This window comes from Falco naumanni, chromosome 9, assembly GCF_017639655.2.
Source record: "Falco naumanni isolate bFalNau1 chromosome 9, bFalNau1.pat, whole genome shotgun sequence".
Taxonomy (NCBI): domain Eukaryota; kingdom Metazoa; phylum Chordata; class Aves; order Falconiformes; family Falconidae; genus Falco; species Falco naumanni.
In genome coordinates, this window is record NC_054062.1 from 30,822,034 (window position 1) to 30,839,528 (window position 17,495).

The following is a 17,495-nucleotide window of genomic DNA, read 5'->3' on the forward strand; positions in this document are numbered from 1 at the left end:
CTTACACCAGGTGTAGGCACACATCTTAGTCATTACACACTATTCAAAGGGCTGGTTGAAGGACAGTTACACATTTTCCTTGGGCATTATTGTTACTTGGTCCCTCAAAAGTTCACGCAAACGCCCAGTATCTCTCTGAGGGCAGCATTTTTCCCAAATTTGCAGCCACAGAATAGCAGCAGAGAGTAATGCAAACCGCAGATAAGACTTGAGCTCCTGCAGTATTTAAGCCTTCTAAGCATGACACGTTTGAAGAGCATCTCCCCTGGACTTCAGACTGCACCTCCAAGAGCTCAATGCTCCTCACATCCACCCCCAGCTCATCTCAGACCAGCTTTTCAAAGATGGGAGCAGATGCAATGAGTTGCCCCAGCTGCGGTTGAGGTGACTCATCCAGCATCATGCCCAGTGTCCCTGGCAGAGGCACACATACAACTCAACCCCTGCAGCAGCAGTCACCTCCTCTAAAATGAGGGGGGGGGGTCTCACTTTTCCCACACCCACTGGCAACACAAACAAATAATCTTCCCATTAGAAGGGCTGGGCAGGCCTGAGAAATGACCTCCCACCCGACACACTTTTTTGCATCTCAACGGAAAGCTGAAAAATGGTGTGATATTGAAGTAAACACTTTGTTCTGCTATAGAGGCCACAGAGACCTCAAGGTCATAAAGTCTTCGGAATGTAGGTACAAATGGCTGTTTTCCAAAGATGGACATAAAAGTTCATCTCAACAAACCCTGAAGTGTTTTATCTAAAGACAAGCCAGGTTTTAAAAAAGAAAGAAAGAAAGAAAGAAAAAAAGCTACACAAACTGGCTCCTTTCTCAAGCTCTGCTCTCCAAACAGGCCAACATACTTTGGCACCCACTCAGCAGATAAAATTTTCGACACATATAGTGGTTAACCGAGCCAAGCTGTAAGTAAACGAAAAAGGACCGCTCTGCAAGGGATGGGAGACAGCGCTAGCAATGAGCTACCAGCCCTACAGGCAAAATCCTAACTTCCCAGCATCCCATTTCATGACTCACATCCACGCTGAATGTGTTGATCAGGCTTTTTTTCATCTCTCCTTCTGTTAATGATACACTCCAAGTAAATTTTCACTTAGAAATAATTAAACTGCAAGACCATTAAAGAACTATTTCTCACTTCCTACAGCTGTGATTCAGAGCTAAATCAGAGATAATCATGAGTCACGATAACAGTAAATCAATAAACAGCAACTTGAATTACATGGTGTTTCTCTTAGTGGACTTTTAAGATACCAAAGTGTATCTTAAAAGCACTGTGACCAAAGTGTAAGTTCAAGGCAGGGCATATCATTAGAGGCATTAACACAGGCCCTGCATGCCACTTACCTTTTGTGGGTACAGAGAGCTGCAAGTTTATCTAAAACCTTGTTTCAGATAGGTGAAGTCTTTTAATTTTTAAAGGCTATGTGAAGACACCCTCCAGGATCAACATCAGCCCAGAAAAAAAACAAAAAACAAAAAAAAACCAAAAAAAACAAAAAAAGCAACTATGCCAGTACTTCTCTTGAAAACCTTCCAGAAAAAAAAAATCCCTGTTGCCTAAATCTAAGCTACAGCTGCAGTGCACATGTCTGGGTAGCGTGGGGTCTTTGAAAATCATTCACTGTGTTGCCTAAAACCACTTGTAGGGGCTGCCCAAGGACAGCATGGATGGAAACCTGTCTGAGTTACGGGTTTTGGCACAGATTTGTAACTGGTTGTGACTGTATCAATGCAACCTGAAAACCAGACGAAGCTGGAGTCTGTATTTATCCAGGAATCCAGCAGCAGGACAGGAAACAACATGCTGACTCAAAGCACCTCAACTCATGAGCTGGAGAAATTACAGTCAGGTTTAGGTGCCCAACCACCACCCCAGATGGCACCCACCATGCCGACCACTGTAGAGGAATGAAGGCAGTGGGTTAATTAACATCAACAATATACAGCTGTGGGCTTGCTTCAGGGGTGGTGGGTTGGTTGAAGTGGATGATGTGCAGTTGTAGCTCATTCCCGCTAAGCAGTTAAATAGCACTGAGGAGTGCGAGAGAGGGGTAGTCAGATGGAGGAGGACCAGTCTCTGGAGGAAGGAGAAACAGCATAGACAGTAGAATCTGACCTAAATAAAAGCCTTTTGCAGCCCACTAGTTTGTTTGTGCTGTAACAGACCACCAGCAGAAGCAGCAGTGCTCAGCTATGCTCCTCCAAACAAGGCCCCCGGGAGATGAAGAGGTATCCCAAAGAGCCACCAGTCTTGTTGGGAAAGCAAAAGATTAACCTCCAAGCACAACTGCAGGGATCAGGCCTGACCTAACTGCCTCTCCCCTTGGAGGGAAGGGGTGTTCAGGCAGGAACCGCCCACCCCAGCAGAAAAAACCTTCCACTTCTCCATGTGCATGCCCTTCTACAGCCCTAGGAGAAGTTCTATCCATGCAGCCTCCTAGAAGACATACCCTGCTGCTCCTGCTGCCACACCAATATCAGGGGACACCAGACAAGCCTTCCTGCACTGCAGGAAGGTCCACCAAGGTCCCCAGCTTGCAGCTTCTGAGGCTAGATCACACCAAGCTGATTATTTCAATCCCCATCCCCTGGAGGGCACAGCCTCCCTGAACCATGGAAAGAAAGAGGCCTTCATATTTAGAAGCCTGCAACAACTTATGGCTTTTCTTCTCTGAAATTCCCTGAATTGAACATCCCTGCCCTTACAGAGCAAAGTATGGTTAATAAACACAGGTCTGGCACGCTGGCAGCCCCACAAAACAGCACAAGTGAATGAAACAGCAAGGTGGGGGCAACAGATGGGAAAGGGAACTTTTTAATAGCAAAGGACTTCAAAAGAAACAGGGAGAAAAGGGGAGAGAACTGTAGGAAACAGCAGGAGTCGAAGTAACAGTGTATTGAGATAGTTAATCTGCTGACCTTTCTATGATCTTCGAAGAAAAGAGATACAAAGCAAAAGAAGTGACAGAAAATAAAACACCAAGTACTAAGCATGGGACAAGCAACCAGAAAACAACTGCCACTGACTGTCACGGCTCAATAAGTTAGGCACTGTGTTTCACAAAATGAATCACGGCTGTAAACCCAAGACTTTGGAATTGCGGGGTAAAACATCACAAACACTGCCCCAAGTAATTCAACCCAGACCAAGCCACACTGACCCCCTGAAATCAGGGCTCTGCTGCCTGCTCCACTTTTGCCTGTGCGAGTGTCACTGTGGTGAGCTACCCAGACCTGCTCTGAACATAAACATCCTTGAAGATGTTTTGGTCTTTATGTTCCAGGCAATAGTAAAGAATAAGTGTGAGAGACAAACGCATGGTTTGGTTTTTTTAATAAACTTATTTTACATTGCTTTGCAACTAAACAGATGAAGCTGTACATACATTACTGCACAGCCTGTGATACCACTCAGTCCATCTGAACTCTGCTCTGTGGCTGCAGTTTTTTCAACAGGAGAATAGTTTTGGGGTAAAGAAACTAAGCCTCTTCATATTTCCTCAAGGTCACCATTTGATCTTGTGCGGTTTTTCCTTCTCTTTAAATAAATCTTAAAAAAGTTCTAAATTATTTTTACATGTCCATTTATCTTTAAATAAGACCACATAATTTGGGGTTGCGCATGTAAGCCCTACACAAGCAAAACCAAACTGTCGGAGTTACAGCTCAGCTCTGTGATCCACTGGGCTACGGAAACAGCATCCTGCTGAAAGGAGGGATGCCACATGCCAAGCTGTTCAGCTTTCTGGAGGCACTGTTACAAGACCAGATGACAAAGCTGTAACACCTACCCTGAAGGCTGTTTCTGCACCAGGCTTTCATTCTTCCCTAAGCACCTGTAAGGACATCCAAAGAGAAACTCACTGAAAGCAGCTGGACGTCACATCAAGGATGGCATCTGCCCGCTGCCAGGGGCAGGACTGGCAGCTGGCTCTGAACACCTCCATCTCACGAAGTATGTTCAGCTGCATTTTCCATGCACCCAAGGAGACATACCAGCCACGCTGCCAGTCACTCCGGCGAGGGGCCAACCCTTCCAGGGCAGGGCCGTGCCCATGGATTTGGGCTCCGTGGCAAGCTGTTCTACCCGGAGCACACTGCACCATCTGTACCCTCCTGCTCCTTATGAAAACGCTGCTTGGCAGGGAGAGGTAACGAGCTGCGGAAATACCAGCAATGCCACAGGTGTAGGGAGAACAAGCTGCTGTTTCAACAGGGCTAAAAGAACCGCTCAGCCCTGAATGCTGTGCTGTGCAAGAGCCCACACAATAAACAAGGGCAGTCCCACAGCTCCACAACGCTGTAATTACTTTACCGTGTACTTACCCCTGAGAGCAAGATTTCACTACTAGGGCACACAGGAGGCCTGTGTAAGGAACATTAAGTCTGTAAGGTCATCATCAAAGACAGTTGTTCTCCCCAAAAATTCAGTCCTGAAACTGGTCAGAAATAAATGCTTGCTGTCAATGAGGTCTGTGAACAGAAGGACACTGCCCAGCACATAGAGGACTTCACGCATCTTGCAATGTCATGAGCAGAAATGAAGAGAGCATTTCTGACTAACTAGCCAAAGAGAGATTCCTGCACACCAAGTCTTGGGTCTCCAGCAGAATTAAGGTACCTTGTTCATTTTTAAGGGCAACACGTGCAGAAGTAAAATTTGAAAGTTTCCTCCTTTGTATCTTACCACAAGCTTCTATTAATAAATGGGTGCGCAATTAAAACATCCTCTAACTAGCCTCAAACTCCAGACAGCATTCAGGTTGGATTTAGGTTTTAAATCCTGAACTTACAATTATCCAGTTTCCAAAATGAGCGTAGTCAAATAACAGAGCCAGTCCATCTCACAACAGCTAGCACTACTGCCGTTTTCAAAAGCTGACAACTAATGAACACTGCCTGCAACACGCATTTTTTACATATTCTCAGACAGCAAATAATGCTGCAAACATCCAGCCTCACGGAACTTGGTATGTGGGACGAAGATTAACACTTCACCCACACAAAGAAGTGGTAAAACCTGAAATTTTATTAGTAGTAAGGGTTTTTATGAGTAATAAAGATTCACATTGTTGGGAGAATGAAAAATAGGGATTAAGTAAGGAGCAACAGACTGATGAGCTGCAGTACTAATTAGGGAACTCAGTAGGGCAAATTATTCTGTGCATCCCATCTTCATTTTCTAATGAAACTGTCTTGGCTGTTGCAGCTACAAAAGGTGTAATGAAAAATTCACTGCGGTATTAAAAATCCCCCAAGCTACATTTAGGCTGCTAGTTGCAGGAGTGCATGGTGCTGCTGCCTGCTCCTTCGTCAGGCAAAACCTCTGATGCAGTGCCGATTCCTCAACCCTCCTGAACCACACCGTTTAATTGCACTGAGACCAAACATAATCATCCGTGTGCATATGCAATTAATTGTGCTGATCAAGGGACCCCTGTCAAAGTGAAATCCTTATGCCATACCTTTGATATCAACTAGAGATGGTTGAAACCAAGAAGTTGCTGAGACCGCATTTGGAGTGAGAACTTCATGTACGTTCTGTGCAGCACATCTCCCTGGTGACAGACCAGGAGGATCACTAGTGGGATATTCATCTCTGTTTTATCCTAACTACCAAAACCTATTGTAACTTGCAAAATGACACCTTTTCTCATTCTATCAGATACCTGGCAGATAAGCACGTTGAAATACACCTACAACTGTCAACTAGACAGCATCTGTTTTGACAGTCACGGTACGAAGGTTAGCCACAATCTTGTTTATAAAGGTCATTGTTCCAGCCCAGGGTGGAGGCAAAGGAGAGGGATTATTTCAGAAGTTCAGTAATGCCTCTCCTGTCACAGCAATAAAATGAACTCCCATACATGGCTCATGTCTTGCACCTCCTCTCCCTGAAATAATCCCTAAACCACAGGTTTTCGCATTTCCAAGAACACCCTGCCACACAGGCGTGCTTTGTTCCCCGTGGTTTTGGTTGCATTCCTATCTGGACAGATTGCCAGTGTGTTCAAAATGCATTAAATCCATTTGAAAAATTTATGGCAAGGTAAAAAAAAATATAATCAACCAACAAAAGCTGCCTGAAAGACTAACATCGAGTTTTCTCATGGTTCTGATTTAAAACCTGGAAAACGTACGCACAACTGGAGAGACCCACCGTTACATCCCAAAGCCAAGAAGTAAGGGAAGGGCAGCTAGCAAGCGGAAAACAACTGGCTGTGGCTGCGATTTGCAATTTTAATTTCTAACTGAATCACGCTCCACCTATTATTACTTTTCTTTCTCGTGCGGTTGTTTTTTTTTTAAAGAAAAAACGTGTTCTGCAGCAACGCCGAGAGCCGATCGCTGCGGCGGGTGTCTCACCAGCCGCCCCCCGCGGCCGGGCGCGGGCAGACGAGCCCCGAGCAGCGAGCGGGGCAGCCGCGCGCCTCCCGCCGCCTCAGCCTTCGGCCCCGCCCGGGAGGCGGCCGCGCTCCGCGGGGCTGGCACTGGCGCCGCACAGCCGGCAGCGTTCCGCACCTCGGAGCGAGCAGCGCATCAGCCCGGCGCCAGCGGCGGGATGCGCGGCCGCCCCGCGGGACAGGCGGGCCCTCGCCCCTCGCCCGGCGCCGGCGGCTCACGCCCCTCACCCGCGCGTCTGCACCAACGCGGACCGACCCGCCGGCACGGTCACCGCGGCGCGGTAACGCGGTGGCTGCGAAGCCTCCTGCGCGGCGGGGGGTGCCCCGGGCACGAAACCCTGCGTAGGGCCCCGGCGCTGAGCGGGAGGCGCCCACCCGCCGCAGCGACAGCCCGTGGGCTCGGTCCCCTGAGCCGCGGCGGCCCGCCCCGCTGCGAGCCGCCCCCGCCGGGAGCGCGGCCACGCCGGGGGTCGGGACAGCGTTTCCCCGGGGAGCCGGGCGCGCCCCACCGCCGCCCCGTGCCCAGCCGCCCCCCGCCCGCCGGCCCCGCGGCGCGGCCCTACCGTCTGCTGCCGGCTCGACATGGTGACGGGCGGCGGGGCCGCGGCGGGCCGGGCGCCGGGTCTATAAAGGCTCCGGCGACACGTAGCGCGTCCCTGGCCCGGCCCCTCTCGCCCTGCGCCCGCCCCCGCCACCGCCCCCTCCGCCGCCGCCCCGGCCCGCAGCGAGGGGCGGCCGGCAGCCCCCGGGCGGGGAAGCGGGGCCGGGCCGGGAGGAGCGCCGCGGCCCGGGGAGGGGGCGCCGAGGCGAGGGGCCGCGGGGCCGGGGCAGCACGGGGTCCCGCGCCCCACGGGACGGGCCGTCGCTCGCGGCCGAGGGGTAACACACCATGACAACCCCCCCAGCCCTGCGGCACAACCGCGTCAGTCTAAAACGGCCTTAAAATGATACAGTCCGAGCTTGCCTGAGGAGTCTGGGCTCAGCTGCACCACCCGCCCGCCAACGCGGGGCCGCCGGGCGCCCACCGCCGCGCACGGGGGAAAGGGCTGCCAAAGGGCTGCCAAAATGGGGGCACCGGGCATGGCCACATGCCCCTGGGAAAAGCCAGCACCCAGGTGCGGAGGGGGCCTGCTCCTGCCAGGAACCGTGTGTGCATTCAGGGAGACAGCGAGAGAGAGGAGGAACAGGATCCCACGCAACACAAGTTGGAAAATCGGCTCCGGCGGACAGTAGTAACACCTAAAACCAAACCACGCTGCAGGCTGGCCCCCAACCGTATGGCCAAAATGGCAAGAAGGTTAGAAAGAAACACAGGGGAGCCTACTGGCACATAATGCTCAGCACATGAGGGGAGTGGAAGCCCATGCCTGATGGCTTTGCCTCAAATCCTCAATTTCCCACCATTGGAAAAGCTCAAACCCCAGAATGTTGCTGAACTGGAAGACAGACAACATCCCGGTGGAGGGAAACCACGCCACGTTATCAGGATGGTCTACGAGCCAGCGACAAAGGAGGGAACACTCCTCACGGCTGTGTAATTCTTCACGTGGGGATGCACTGCCCGACCAGCATGGCACTTGTCCTCTGACCGCTTTCACCAGATTCCTACACCTATCTGTGAATCCAGCCCAGGGCTATGAGGACAGAGGCGTAAACAGTGCTGCCTCTCCAGGAGGAGATAACTCGCTTCTTATCACGCCCAGAAGAGCAAGCGCTCCCTCTCGGTCCAACATGCAGAGCTTGCCTTGGGCCTGGGAGCTGTGGGCATCTCCTGGTACCTGTTCATCACAGGACCACTAGCAGCCATGCATTTCCTTCACCATACAAACACTCCTGTTTCACGACCTCTATCCTTTGTTCCAGCACAGTGGGATCCTGCAAAGTTCCCTAAGTGGGAGAAGGACCCTTAAAATAGAAAATGTGAAACCCCAAGGGAGAGATGAAAGGAAAGACAGCGGAATAAATGGGGTTCCTCAAATGAGGTCTTGCTGAAGGAGGAACAGGGCCCAGCATGGGGAAGGAAAAGCAGAGACAACGTGGAGGTAAAGGAATGGGGCTGGAAGGAGGCAAGCAGCACCTGTTCAACTAACTCCTGAAGCCAGGCAGCTATTACAGTGTGATCAGTTATCAGCTGAACTAATACTCAGTGCAATTCCAGTTAAACCTATAGTATTACATTTGTGATTAACTTGGCTAAATAATACCACAGTTACTTTTTAACATCTCTCATTTCGTGCCTTTCCTTAGATTGGTTTTTCGATAGTCCAGCTGCAGATTAAGTTGCTGCCATAAAACCAATATAGCATGGTCGGAAGAACAGGCAAACAAGCCCAAACACATTATCCATTGGAAAAGCACGTCCTGGTACAAGGAACCCTCCTCCAACTGTTGCCTAGCCAGGATGCAGGCTATGCCTCATCCCTTGGAGGACACTGGGATAAGGACACGTTAAGTGACTGAAAGTCTGCAGGAACACAGCAAAATGGCACGAGCTTCTCAGCTTTCCTGCAAGCACAGTGGCATCCAAGCATTACCCAAGGCTGCTTAGTCTGTTCAGCTGCTGCTCAGAAGCAACTTTATGCCATGCCCAAATCAGAACCCCCAGAGTCAGCATCTTATCTTTTATTTGCACATGGATTTGAGTAAATTTCTTAATGGGAAAGATTCAGAACTAATCAAAATCAATGCTGACCTGGCAGGAAAAGTATATGTAAAATCTCATGGAAAATACAGGGGATTACAGATTAACTATAGTTGTCATTGTATTTGTGGTTCAGTTTTACAGGAGTATAGAAGGCCTTGATATTACCTCTGATGAGTTAATTATACATCTTACTTTCTGTAAGTATTATTTCTAGGTGGGTTTTTTTTTTTGTTTAGCTGAATAAGAACATTTAATATTCTCCTTCTGTGGGACAAATTTTAAATTTGCGCATCTTTACAACCTTACCATGTTACCTTTCATTTGTGTATCTTCAGTAAAGAAAAAAGGGTTGAAAATGTGACCAGCAGACCAAAGCAAGCAGGAAAATACATTTACTGAAGGAAGAGGAGCAAGAAGAGGTCTGTGTAAAAGAAAAGGCAGAAACAGGGGCTTCTGTAACCCCAGACCACTATAAACCATTCTAGCCTGATACACAGCTAGTTCCAGTGAGGACATTTTTGAAGGAAAACCAGTTCTTTCTCGTTAAAAGTGAATAGTAGAAAGGTCAATGGAAAGACAGAAAACTTGGGTTACTACATAACAGAAAAAACAGAGAGCATGTAACACCTCCATGTTTCCCCTAGATGTCTATCAGGGAGACAGAAAAGGAGTCAACATTATCTCCATTTGTTGCATCATTCTCCATTTCTTTCTTCATCAAAGTTCTCTCCCTTCTAGGAATTAAACTGACTGCTCATAACCTGCCTGAGATTTGAGCAAATAAGAAACACTTTGTGTATAAAAAGATGACTGGATTTTTTTTCCTCCCCTATTTTTCTGAGCACAATATAGGAAATGGTATGAATTTCTGTAACATTAACTTCTAATAAATATATATGGCTATTGCCTCAAGTTTTAATTTGTGTATGCTTTTCAAGGGAAGTAATTGATGAAACAGAATCAAAAATTAAGCAGAAAAGAAAAAAATCTAGTTGCTTACCTCAAGACATGCAAAGTAGTGACACCATTTTCATCAAAGAACTTTTTGGGCTATTTAACAAGCTCTAAGAGCTTCAGCCTACCACAGCTGGGGAAAGAAGCAGCACCACAGCAAAGCAGGCAGAGAGTCAAAATCTCTCCAAATGGGAAACCAAGGGCACTTGAGCAGCCTTCCTGCTTGGTAAAGAGCAGCTTCAGGAATGATTTGGCAACTTTTGGGCTCTATGACATATGCTAAAGCATTACAGGGAATATTTTTATTTGCAAGTATTCTCACTCTGCTTACAGGATCAGAGACTTTTGTTCCTCTCCTTACTGTCAGGGACAGAAGAAAGTTATGCCCTGGTTATCTGCCCTTGTGCATGCAGAACGGGGATTATTCAGCACTCCCATCAAAAGTCTGTATCACCCTGACACCCTGATGTCAAAGCAGCAGCACATCTCTATACAAAAACCTCTCCTAAGAGTCCATTGGGCAACCTACTGTTACACTGACGGGACCCACAGAGAGCAAAATATATATAAATCTCCACCAAACAGGCCTGGTGAACAGCTGCTTGTGAGGCATTTGCTACAGCCATCTTCCCCATTCGAAATCCACTGCAGCATCCTTCTTAATCAAAATTCCTATCCCAGCATAACCTAAGAAATTACCACAAAGTGCCAAGCCTCACATGAATGCTTGCCAGCCACGTACAGCTGCTGGTTTCCTCAATACCCACCTCAACGTGTCTAGTGTAACAAGTTCACCTGCGAAATGTCACTCACATCCCCCCTGCCCAGCTGCAAGGCAGCAGAGGAGAAAATCCTTTTTGCTCATAGGACAGTATCAGCTTCAGAAGTACTGCAGCCTTTGGGCAAGTGTCATGGAAGAAGAAGGGTGTCCCTCGCAGCATTCTCCCACATGAAAGGTATAAAGGGGGAAGTCACCATCCCTGATTCTGCACAGCTACGTACTCTGAAATTCTTGCATGAATTCCCTCATCTTGCTGACATCTAGCTGGAAAAGCATCGCCCAAATAAACATCACAGCCTTGGAAGAAGGAGCCCAAAGATCAGCTGCAATGTTACTAGTGACACCATTCCCTCTGTGGCTCCCACCTGCTCATTTGGCAAAGCAGGAGCAAAGGGTGGAGGAAGCAGAAAGGATATCCAAGCTTGAATTTGTGTGCCATGGAAGCCAAGCCCTCCCACAGGCCATAGCTATGCTAGCCAGATGAGTGAATCTCCCTGCACTCAAGCTATTCCACTACTAGGCTGTCTCTGCTCTGTTTTATTTGCTTTCCTAGCATCGGGAAAGTTACAGATAAAAGCTTCAGTTTTTCAAGGAACAGAAACAAAGTCATCATCTTCAGCACTGTTTCTTCTCAGCTTCTCCAGCTTTGCTTGGATGATGTTTTCCTAATTGATCAGTGAAGTGCCTGCAATTCCATGTTCCCACAGTCCACAGCATTACTCTGTGAGTCAACTCACCACCTGCAAGCAGTGAGGAAGAGATCCTACAGAGGACAAACAGCCTAAAGACAGCTCTTAGAAGGGAGCCCATGGGGGAAATCCGTGGAGAAACACCTAAGGCAGACCCAGGCTCAGCAGCTTTTGGTTGTATGCAGACAGTTCCAGGGGAGGCTGTCACCCCAGTTAATGGAACATCCTTCAGTCACTGGGATTCTTAAACTCTGCTCATCAAAACACAAATGCATTAAGATTAGTACCTTGAAAATTAAATATTCCACAAATTAACATACGTAATACCTTTGGCATCAGCCCACAAAGACACCAGCTCTGATACTGAACTGCCCCAACAAGCAGTTCCAGCTTATCTACCTCACCTCTCACCCTTGACTTTTCACAGATAGTTTTGAATCCTATGTGTAAATCAAGTCTGGATCTGCAGCCCTAAAACCTCACTCAAGAGACATCAGATTAGAAATAAACTACAAAAGCAAAGCAAAGCACAGTACGCTGGAGATACAGGCTAGCAGGGTGCTATTTGCTAGCATAAGCCATTAGACCTTTTAATGAAAGCTGGAAACATTTTTTCCTCTCCATGTTCTATAATTCAAACACATGGGATCATCCCCAACTTTTAGAAAGCTGTTGTGACAGCAAAAGTGACAACAAATCCACCAAAGAAACTTCAGTGTTGGCAACATCCACTGCTGTTTGGCACTGCTACAGCCAGCCAGAAATTGTAAGTTCAAAACCAGTTTGCCAAGATTTCACAATGGGAGAAACAACCCAAAACCAGGAACAAGCTGTGCACCTATGTGGGTCTTTGCATCTTTAAATCACCATCCAGAATTCAGGAAAACAAAACACTGCTCTTATTTTAGAATAAAGAGTAGAGGGAGGAGTATCATAGTAATTAGTGTCTTCCACTGAGGCAGGAGATCTATTAAATTTCAACTTAAGCATTCAAATATCTTTGCATCCTTCTGTAGCTCACCAGCAGATAGCAGAACAAGGGTGAAGAGAGCTTTTAACAAGCTGCTGTCTTCACGTTTCCTCCTCTTAAGGACAATTTAACAGCCACCTTCAGTGCTCCACACAGTTCCCACAGATGAGCACACACACTGCCCCCACCCACTTACCCACTTCTCACATTGCTTCAGAGTTTACTGTAAACAACTCAAATCTGGGATTTCCAGGTGTTTGGGCTTTATTTTTTGATCACTGTGCCTCAGTGACACAACCATTAATGCTCACCATCAGGCTCTTACTTTCCTACACACCCTCCAGTCTGTAACTGACAGTTCTGAAGGCTCCTGGTGCAACTGCTCCAGCCATTGGGATGGCATCCCCACACAGCAAACCCATACAGAGCAAATCCCCATATCATTAGGGAAATGGTAACAATGGAAAATGTACAATCACACAGCCACTTCCTTCACTCTCCTTTTTAGAATAGGTACAAACATCTGCCCTGTCCTTTGAGCACCACGCACAAACCAGATCTCAAAACTAAGTTCTGACAAGGGTCCTTGATTTTTCTCACCTCTTTACTGTTATTTCTCTTTAAACTTGTTCGTATTTCTTTTCCCCTTTGCCTGTCTTTAAAAACCTACAGGGCCTTAGAAATTTCTCTGCCACCCCTGTAGAGGCCAGAGAAACCTCGACTCCCTTTTGCAGACAGACTCCACGCTCTCCTTGCATTTTTACACCACAGCCACAAAAGCAACAATAGGTGATGGAACCAGGACAGAAGACGACTTCAAGGAGCAGGCAACTCAAAGTGCATTACAAACATGAGCCATCACCCAGCTGGGGCAGATGTGATGCTCCAAACCATGATCTGAATGGCTCAATGTCCCAGTGAGGACACTGGGCTGCATATGCAGCTTCACCTGCTGAGCTAGCACAGGTATGTTCAAGCACCAGCTGCTCTCACAGCAGAGGAGCTGGTCTTCATCTCAGGCCACAGACACACAGGTTGAGGTTTTAAAAATGGAATGCAGAGATGATGCAGATGATGGAATAAAAAGGCACTGGGCAAATGCAGAATGAGAACTGAAAGGGCTTTTATTTGCCTGAAGGCTGTTGGCGCTGCCAGGTTGGATCTCGGTAAGACAAGTATAAAATATGTCCCTGCCAGGGCTTGGACGACACTCTACAAGGAAAGGAGCGTTTGTCAGGAAAATGGCAGCAGAAATAGACAGAAATTTCTGTCTGAGTGACTTTCCACAGCTAGTCAGGGCAGCTTGTAGATCCAAACATGGAAGAGCTCAGCCAAAGCGGGACTTTGTCACTGCTGTTTGCTCTACTCATAAAGGGTAACTTTTTTCTTTGCACTCACCTTGAATGCTTTTGGAACAATCGACTTTACAAATTTCTTTGGAAGCAAGACAAGAATTCTTATCACTTTATGGTGTGTCATACTACAGTAAAGATATTTATTTATTGTGTGTAATTTTCTGCTATAGATCCATTGCCTTTGCCCTATGTGATTTCTTGTCCCTAGCACAGACTTTGGCCCATATCCCTAGCTTGTCACCTTTACAATGCTAGAATAAAGATCTCAGTTCCTAAAATTACCTGAAGGCTCATTTTCACACTCTCTGTCCCTACAGACTGCTGTAATCTGGGGAACTCAAGCGAGGAGATTAAAAGCCACGTATGCCTTCTTCCAAAAGCAGGTTAGCACAGAAAAAGGCATAAGATAGCCAGCCTGGTATCTCTGTAGATAAAACTGTCACCAAAGCAGTCATGATGGAAGGAGTCAATAGAGGTTAAGGAGGGCCAAGGAAACCCAGCCTTTCTAGGGGCAGGTAGTGTTACAGCCGGACAACCACAGGCAGGTAGCAAAGTCTGCTCCTATCACAAAGTTTTGAAGTCTAAGTTCATCCTAATCCTTTTACAAAGAAAAGCTGCATGAGAGCAGCTCCTATCCGTCCACTCCCTCAGTCTCCACACTCTGGGCAGCTGGGAACATGAGCTTTCTAGCACCAAGCCCTTCTTCAGCCAGCACAGCAAACAATCCCCGAGTATTCACCAGCTTTGCTGTTCCCCTGTTTTCATCTGTCTTTACTCCTGTGCAAGGACAGAGAGTTTGGATCTAAAATATATTACTGAATTTTAGCCCTTTTTCTCCATGCTGTTTCCTAGTGTAATTTGTTACGCAGGCTACCAGGCAAGCTATCTAACCAAGACAGACATATGCTGCCACCAACTAAGATAAATGACTATTTGTACAAGAAACCATGTTAAGGAAAACTTTTGCGAGACTTTAAGTTTGGTGAACTTTATCTCAAGTTTCTAAGTTTTAGAATAACGCAGAGAAGTCTTTCAACCATTCCCCTAGAAAAGTCATCCTTATTCATAGGTGATAAGCTTAAAAATCAGGGTGTCATCATTTTGTAGTTGTGAAACATGTTGGGTTCTTTATCCAAACACACTAATTTTCTATGTGAGAAGTAGTGTCCTTGAAAATGCATATCGTATACAAGGAAATACCAAAAAAAATGTTTATTTTCTTCTTAGCCATTTCCTTTAAGTCACTAAGAAAATGACCAAGTCCGCACTGCCAACTGAGTGCCAGCAGTCCCTTGGCAAAGGAACAGCAAGTGGCATCTCCTCCCATGAACCTCAAACATCAGCTGAATCACTGGAACAAAGGAGAAACAAGCAAAGAAAAAAAGCACATCTTTAGCACTTGCAACCCAGTGGAGCTGACCAACCAACCATGTTACTCCTGGCAGCTGTCAGCGATAGCTGTCACAAGGGAGAAGAGACATACTGAACGTCTTATTTGGTAGTGGCTGGGCACAGCAGAACCAATGTTCTACCAGGGCATTTGATAAAGAGTCATGGGTATGTCTCAACACACCATTGTCCATTAGCTCCCCCCATGTCCAGCCATAAGGCAGATAAGACTAGCAGTTCGGAGGTTCACATCAGCTCAGTTCCCTAAAAAGAGCATACTTGGGTGGTGGAGGGTCCTGCATTTGTAAGTCTTGGATGGCATTAGACTGAGCATGTACCGCCTCAGCATGAGCTTCAGTGATCTGCTCTCCCTTCCCTCACAGTCCACCTTTACAAAGCCATTAAAAGTTCAAAGAGTACAGTGCGCTGAACCGAAGAAGCAACTGTAAGGCATGTTCTGCTTGCTGAAAAGAACAAAGAGGCTGGATGAACAGCAGCTTTCCTGCTCTGAGAGTTCAGCTCTATTCAGGCTTCCACAGAGCACTTCACCTGGAGTTACACTGCTGACCCAACCACTCAACCTCTGTTGTCAGTATAAAAACGGGAGATGGAAAAAGAAAAGTATTTTATTTGTTCACTCTGCTTTGCTGCAATAATGAGACTGCTTCACTCATCTTTCCACCCAAGTTTCCACAGAAGTCTGTGGAGATGTTGGCTCAGACCTCAGCCCATCTACATCCAAGGTAATGGGAAGTAGTACAGACCACAGTGGACACTTTCAGTCTCCTCCCATGCAAAGGCCGCCCTCTGCTCGGCTTTTATGAAGCATCTACATCCATTTACCTACCTTCCCATTATGCTTCCCTGACTTGAAGTAAAACCCTCTTTCCCACTCCAATAACCTTCTCTCACCTCAAGTCCAACATCATGCACAGCCAACTGGACTTCCACAGCAAGGCAGCTGAAGTACTTTTGTGCTGGCTTTGAGCTACAGTTTTATGTCATCATCAGAGAAAACTGAGTTTGGGGTACCGGGAGCATGTGACAGCAAACAGGTAAGCTGGTCAGTCTGATTGAACTGCATCCTGAGGTTCTTCCCAAGCAGAGAAAAGCCTCTTTCTCAGAATAGGTTAGCAGCCTTTTAACTTTCAACAGGATCAACTGTCAGCTGACATTCATGCTACAGCAAATTAAGTGGCCCCAATAACCATGATACAATTAAAAATAACCTGAAAGCTCTCCCCTGTCATACGGGATAGAAACAATTTCTCGTTCACCATGAAAGCTGTTTGCTCCTGTTTAGTTTTCTGATCGGAGGGCTGCACGTGAGAGCTCAAGTAGTAGGTCATACGAGCCTCTGCAGTTAATTTTGTCTTGCCTTATTCAGTTGGAAGCCTGCAGCTCAAAGAACCACCTCCAGATTTGGCTTTTACACCCATCTTGAGCCCCATGCCAAAAGCTGGTTTGAATCAGCAGATGCAGCACCTTCTGCAAAAAAAATAAAAAGGACTGTAACTTATTGAGAACCCATTTGACTCACTACCTCTTTCTTGTCTGACCAGGGACATATGACACACAGGCGCAGGACCATCAGGCCACGTCACAATGGGAGTGACATTCACTACCAATTTTGCATGGCAAGGTTTTACAAGCTGAAAGCACAGAGACACAGAAAGGCAAGATGTGCTGCAGGGCTACACAGGAGTATCCATCTCACCTAACCTCAGCCCCAGAAGAAGAAAGGCAAAGGAGGCAACCTTCTGATACTGTTGAGGCGCTGGATCATCAGTCCCTGGGTAGCTTAGCTGTAAACCCAAACATCCAGGCTGGTGGATTCAGGACAGAGCCTGCATTCCCTACAGAGGGAAGGCATGCCATTCTTTGCCACCCAAAGGCCTATGAGGGCTGAAGAACAGCCCTATAATTCTTAGTTATGTGAAACGAAATCTGAACCCTAAAGGCTTTCCTGCAAAGCCAAGCCACAGCAGGACTTTGCATATGCTTCATGCTTGAGAGGGCTGGAAGCACAAGGCCCCAGGCACTGGGTTTTATACAGCAGTACTGCATCATAAGAGCAGTGGACATGCAGGCAAATAGAGAAATGCAGAATATAATTAGTAACACTCTAAGTCATGAACAAATCTGTTATATGCAAATCCATGCACAAAAACTGACCTGTGACACCTGGTGAAAATGTTCTGTAGCAAAACATGGGAGCCAGAACACCAAACCTCCACAGTGCCACAGAAAACAGGCCTCAACCAGGCAAATAAATATAGAAACCTCACTTGTG

General features: G+C 47.1%; 1 protein-coding gene across 6 annotated transcripts in view; it reads right to left on the minus strand.

The window, feature by feature from the left end:
* Positions 1 to 17,495, minus strand: part of PAPSS2 (3'-phosphoadenosine 5'-phosphosulfate synthase 2) — a 49,029-nt gene that overhangs the window by 23,887 nt on the left and 7,647 nt on the right. The window contains exons 1-2 of one of the 6 annotated variants that reach the window (XM_040606295.1): positions 4,013 to 4,332; positions 3,808 to 3,852 (exon numbers count right to left, since the gene is read on the minus strand). The exons of 2 other annotated variants lie outside the window; for them this stretch is intronic. Coding sequence is in view for 1 of the 4 variants with exons in the window: in XM_040606302.1 (XP_040462236.1) it covers positions 6,984 to 7,004 (21 nt within the window). In the remaining 3 variants the exon portion in view is untranslated. Of the gene's footprint in view, positions 1 to 3,807; positions 4,333 to 6,983; positions 7,080 to 17,495 lie in introns of those variants that run through there. 3 more of the 6 variants (XM_040606302.1, XM_040606297.1, XM_040606294.1) reach the window with 3 other exon arrangements.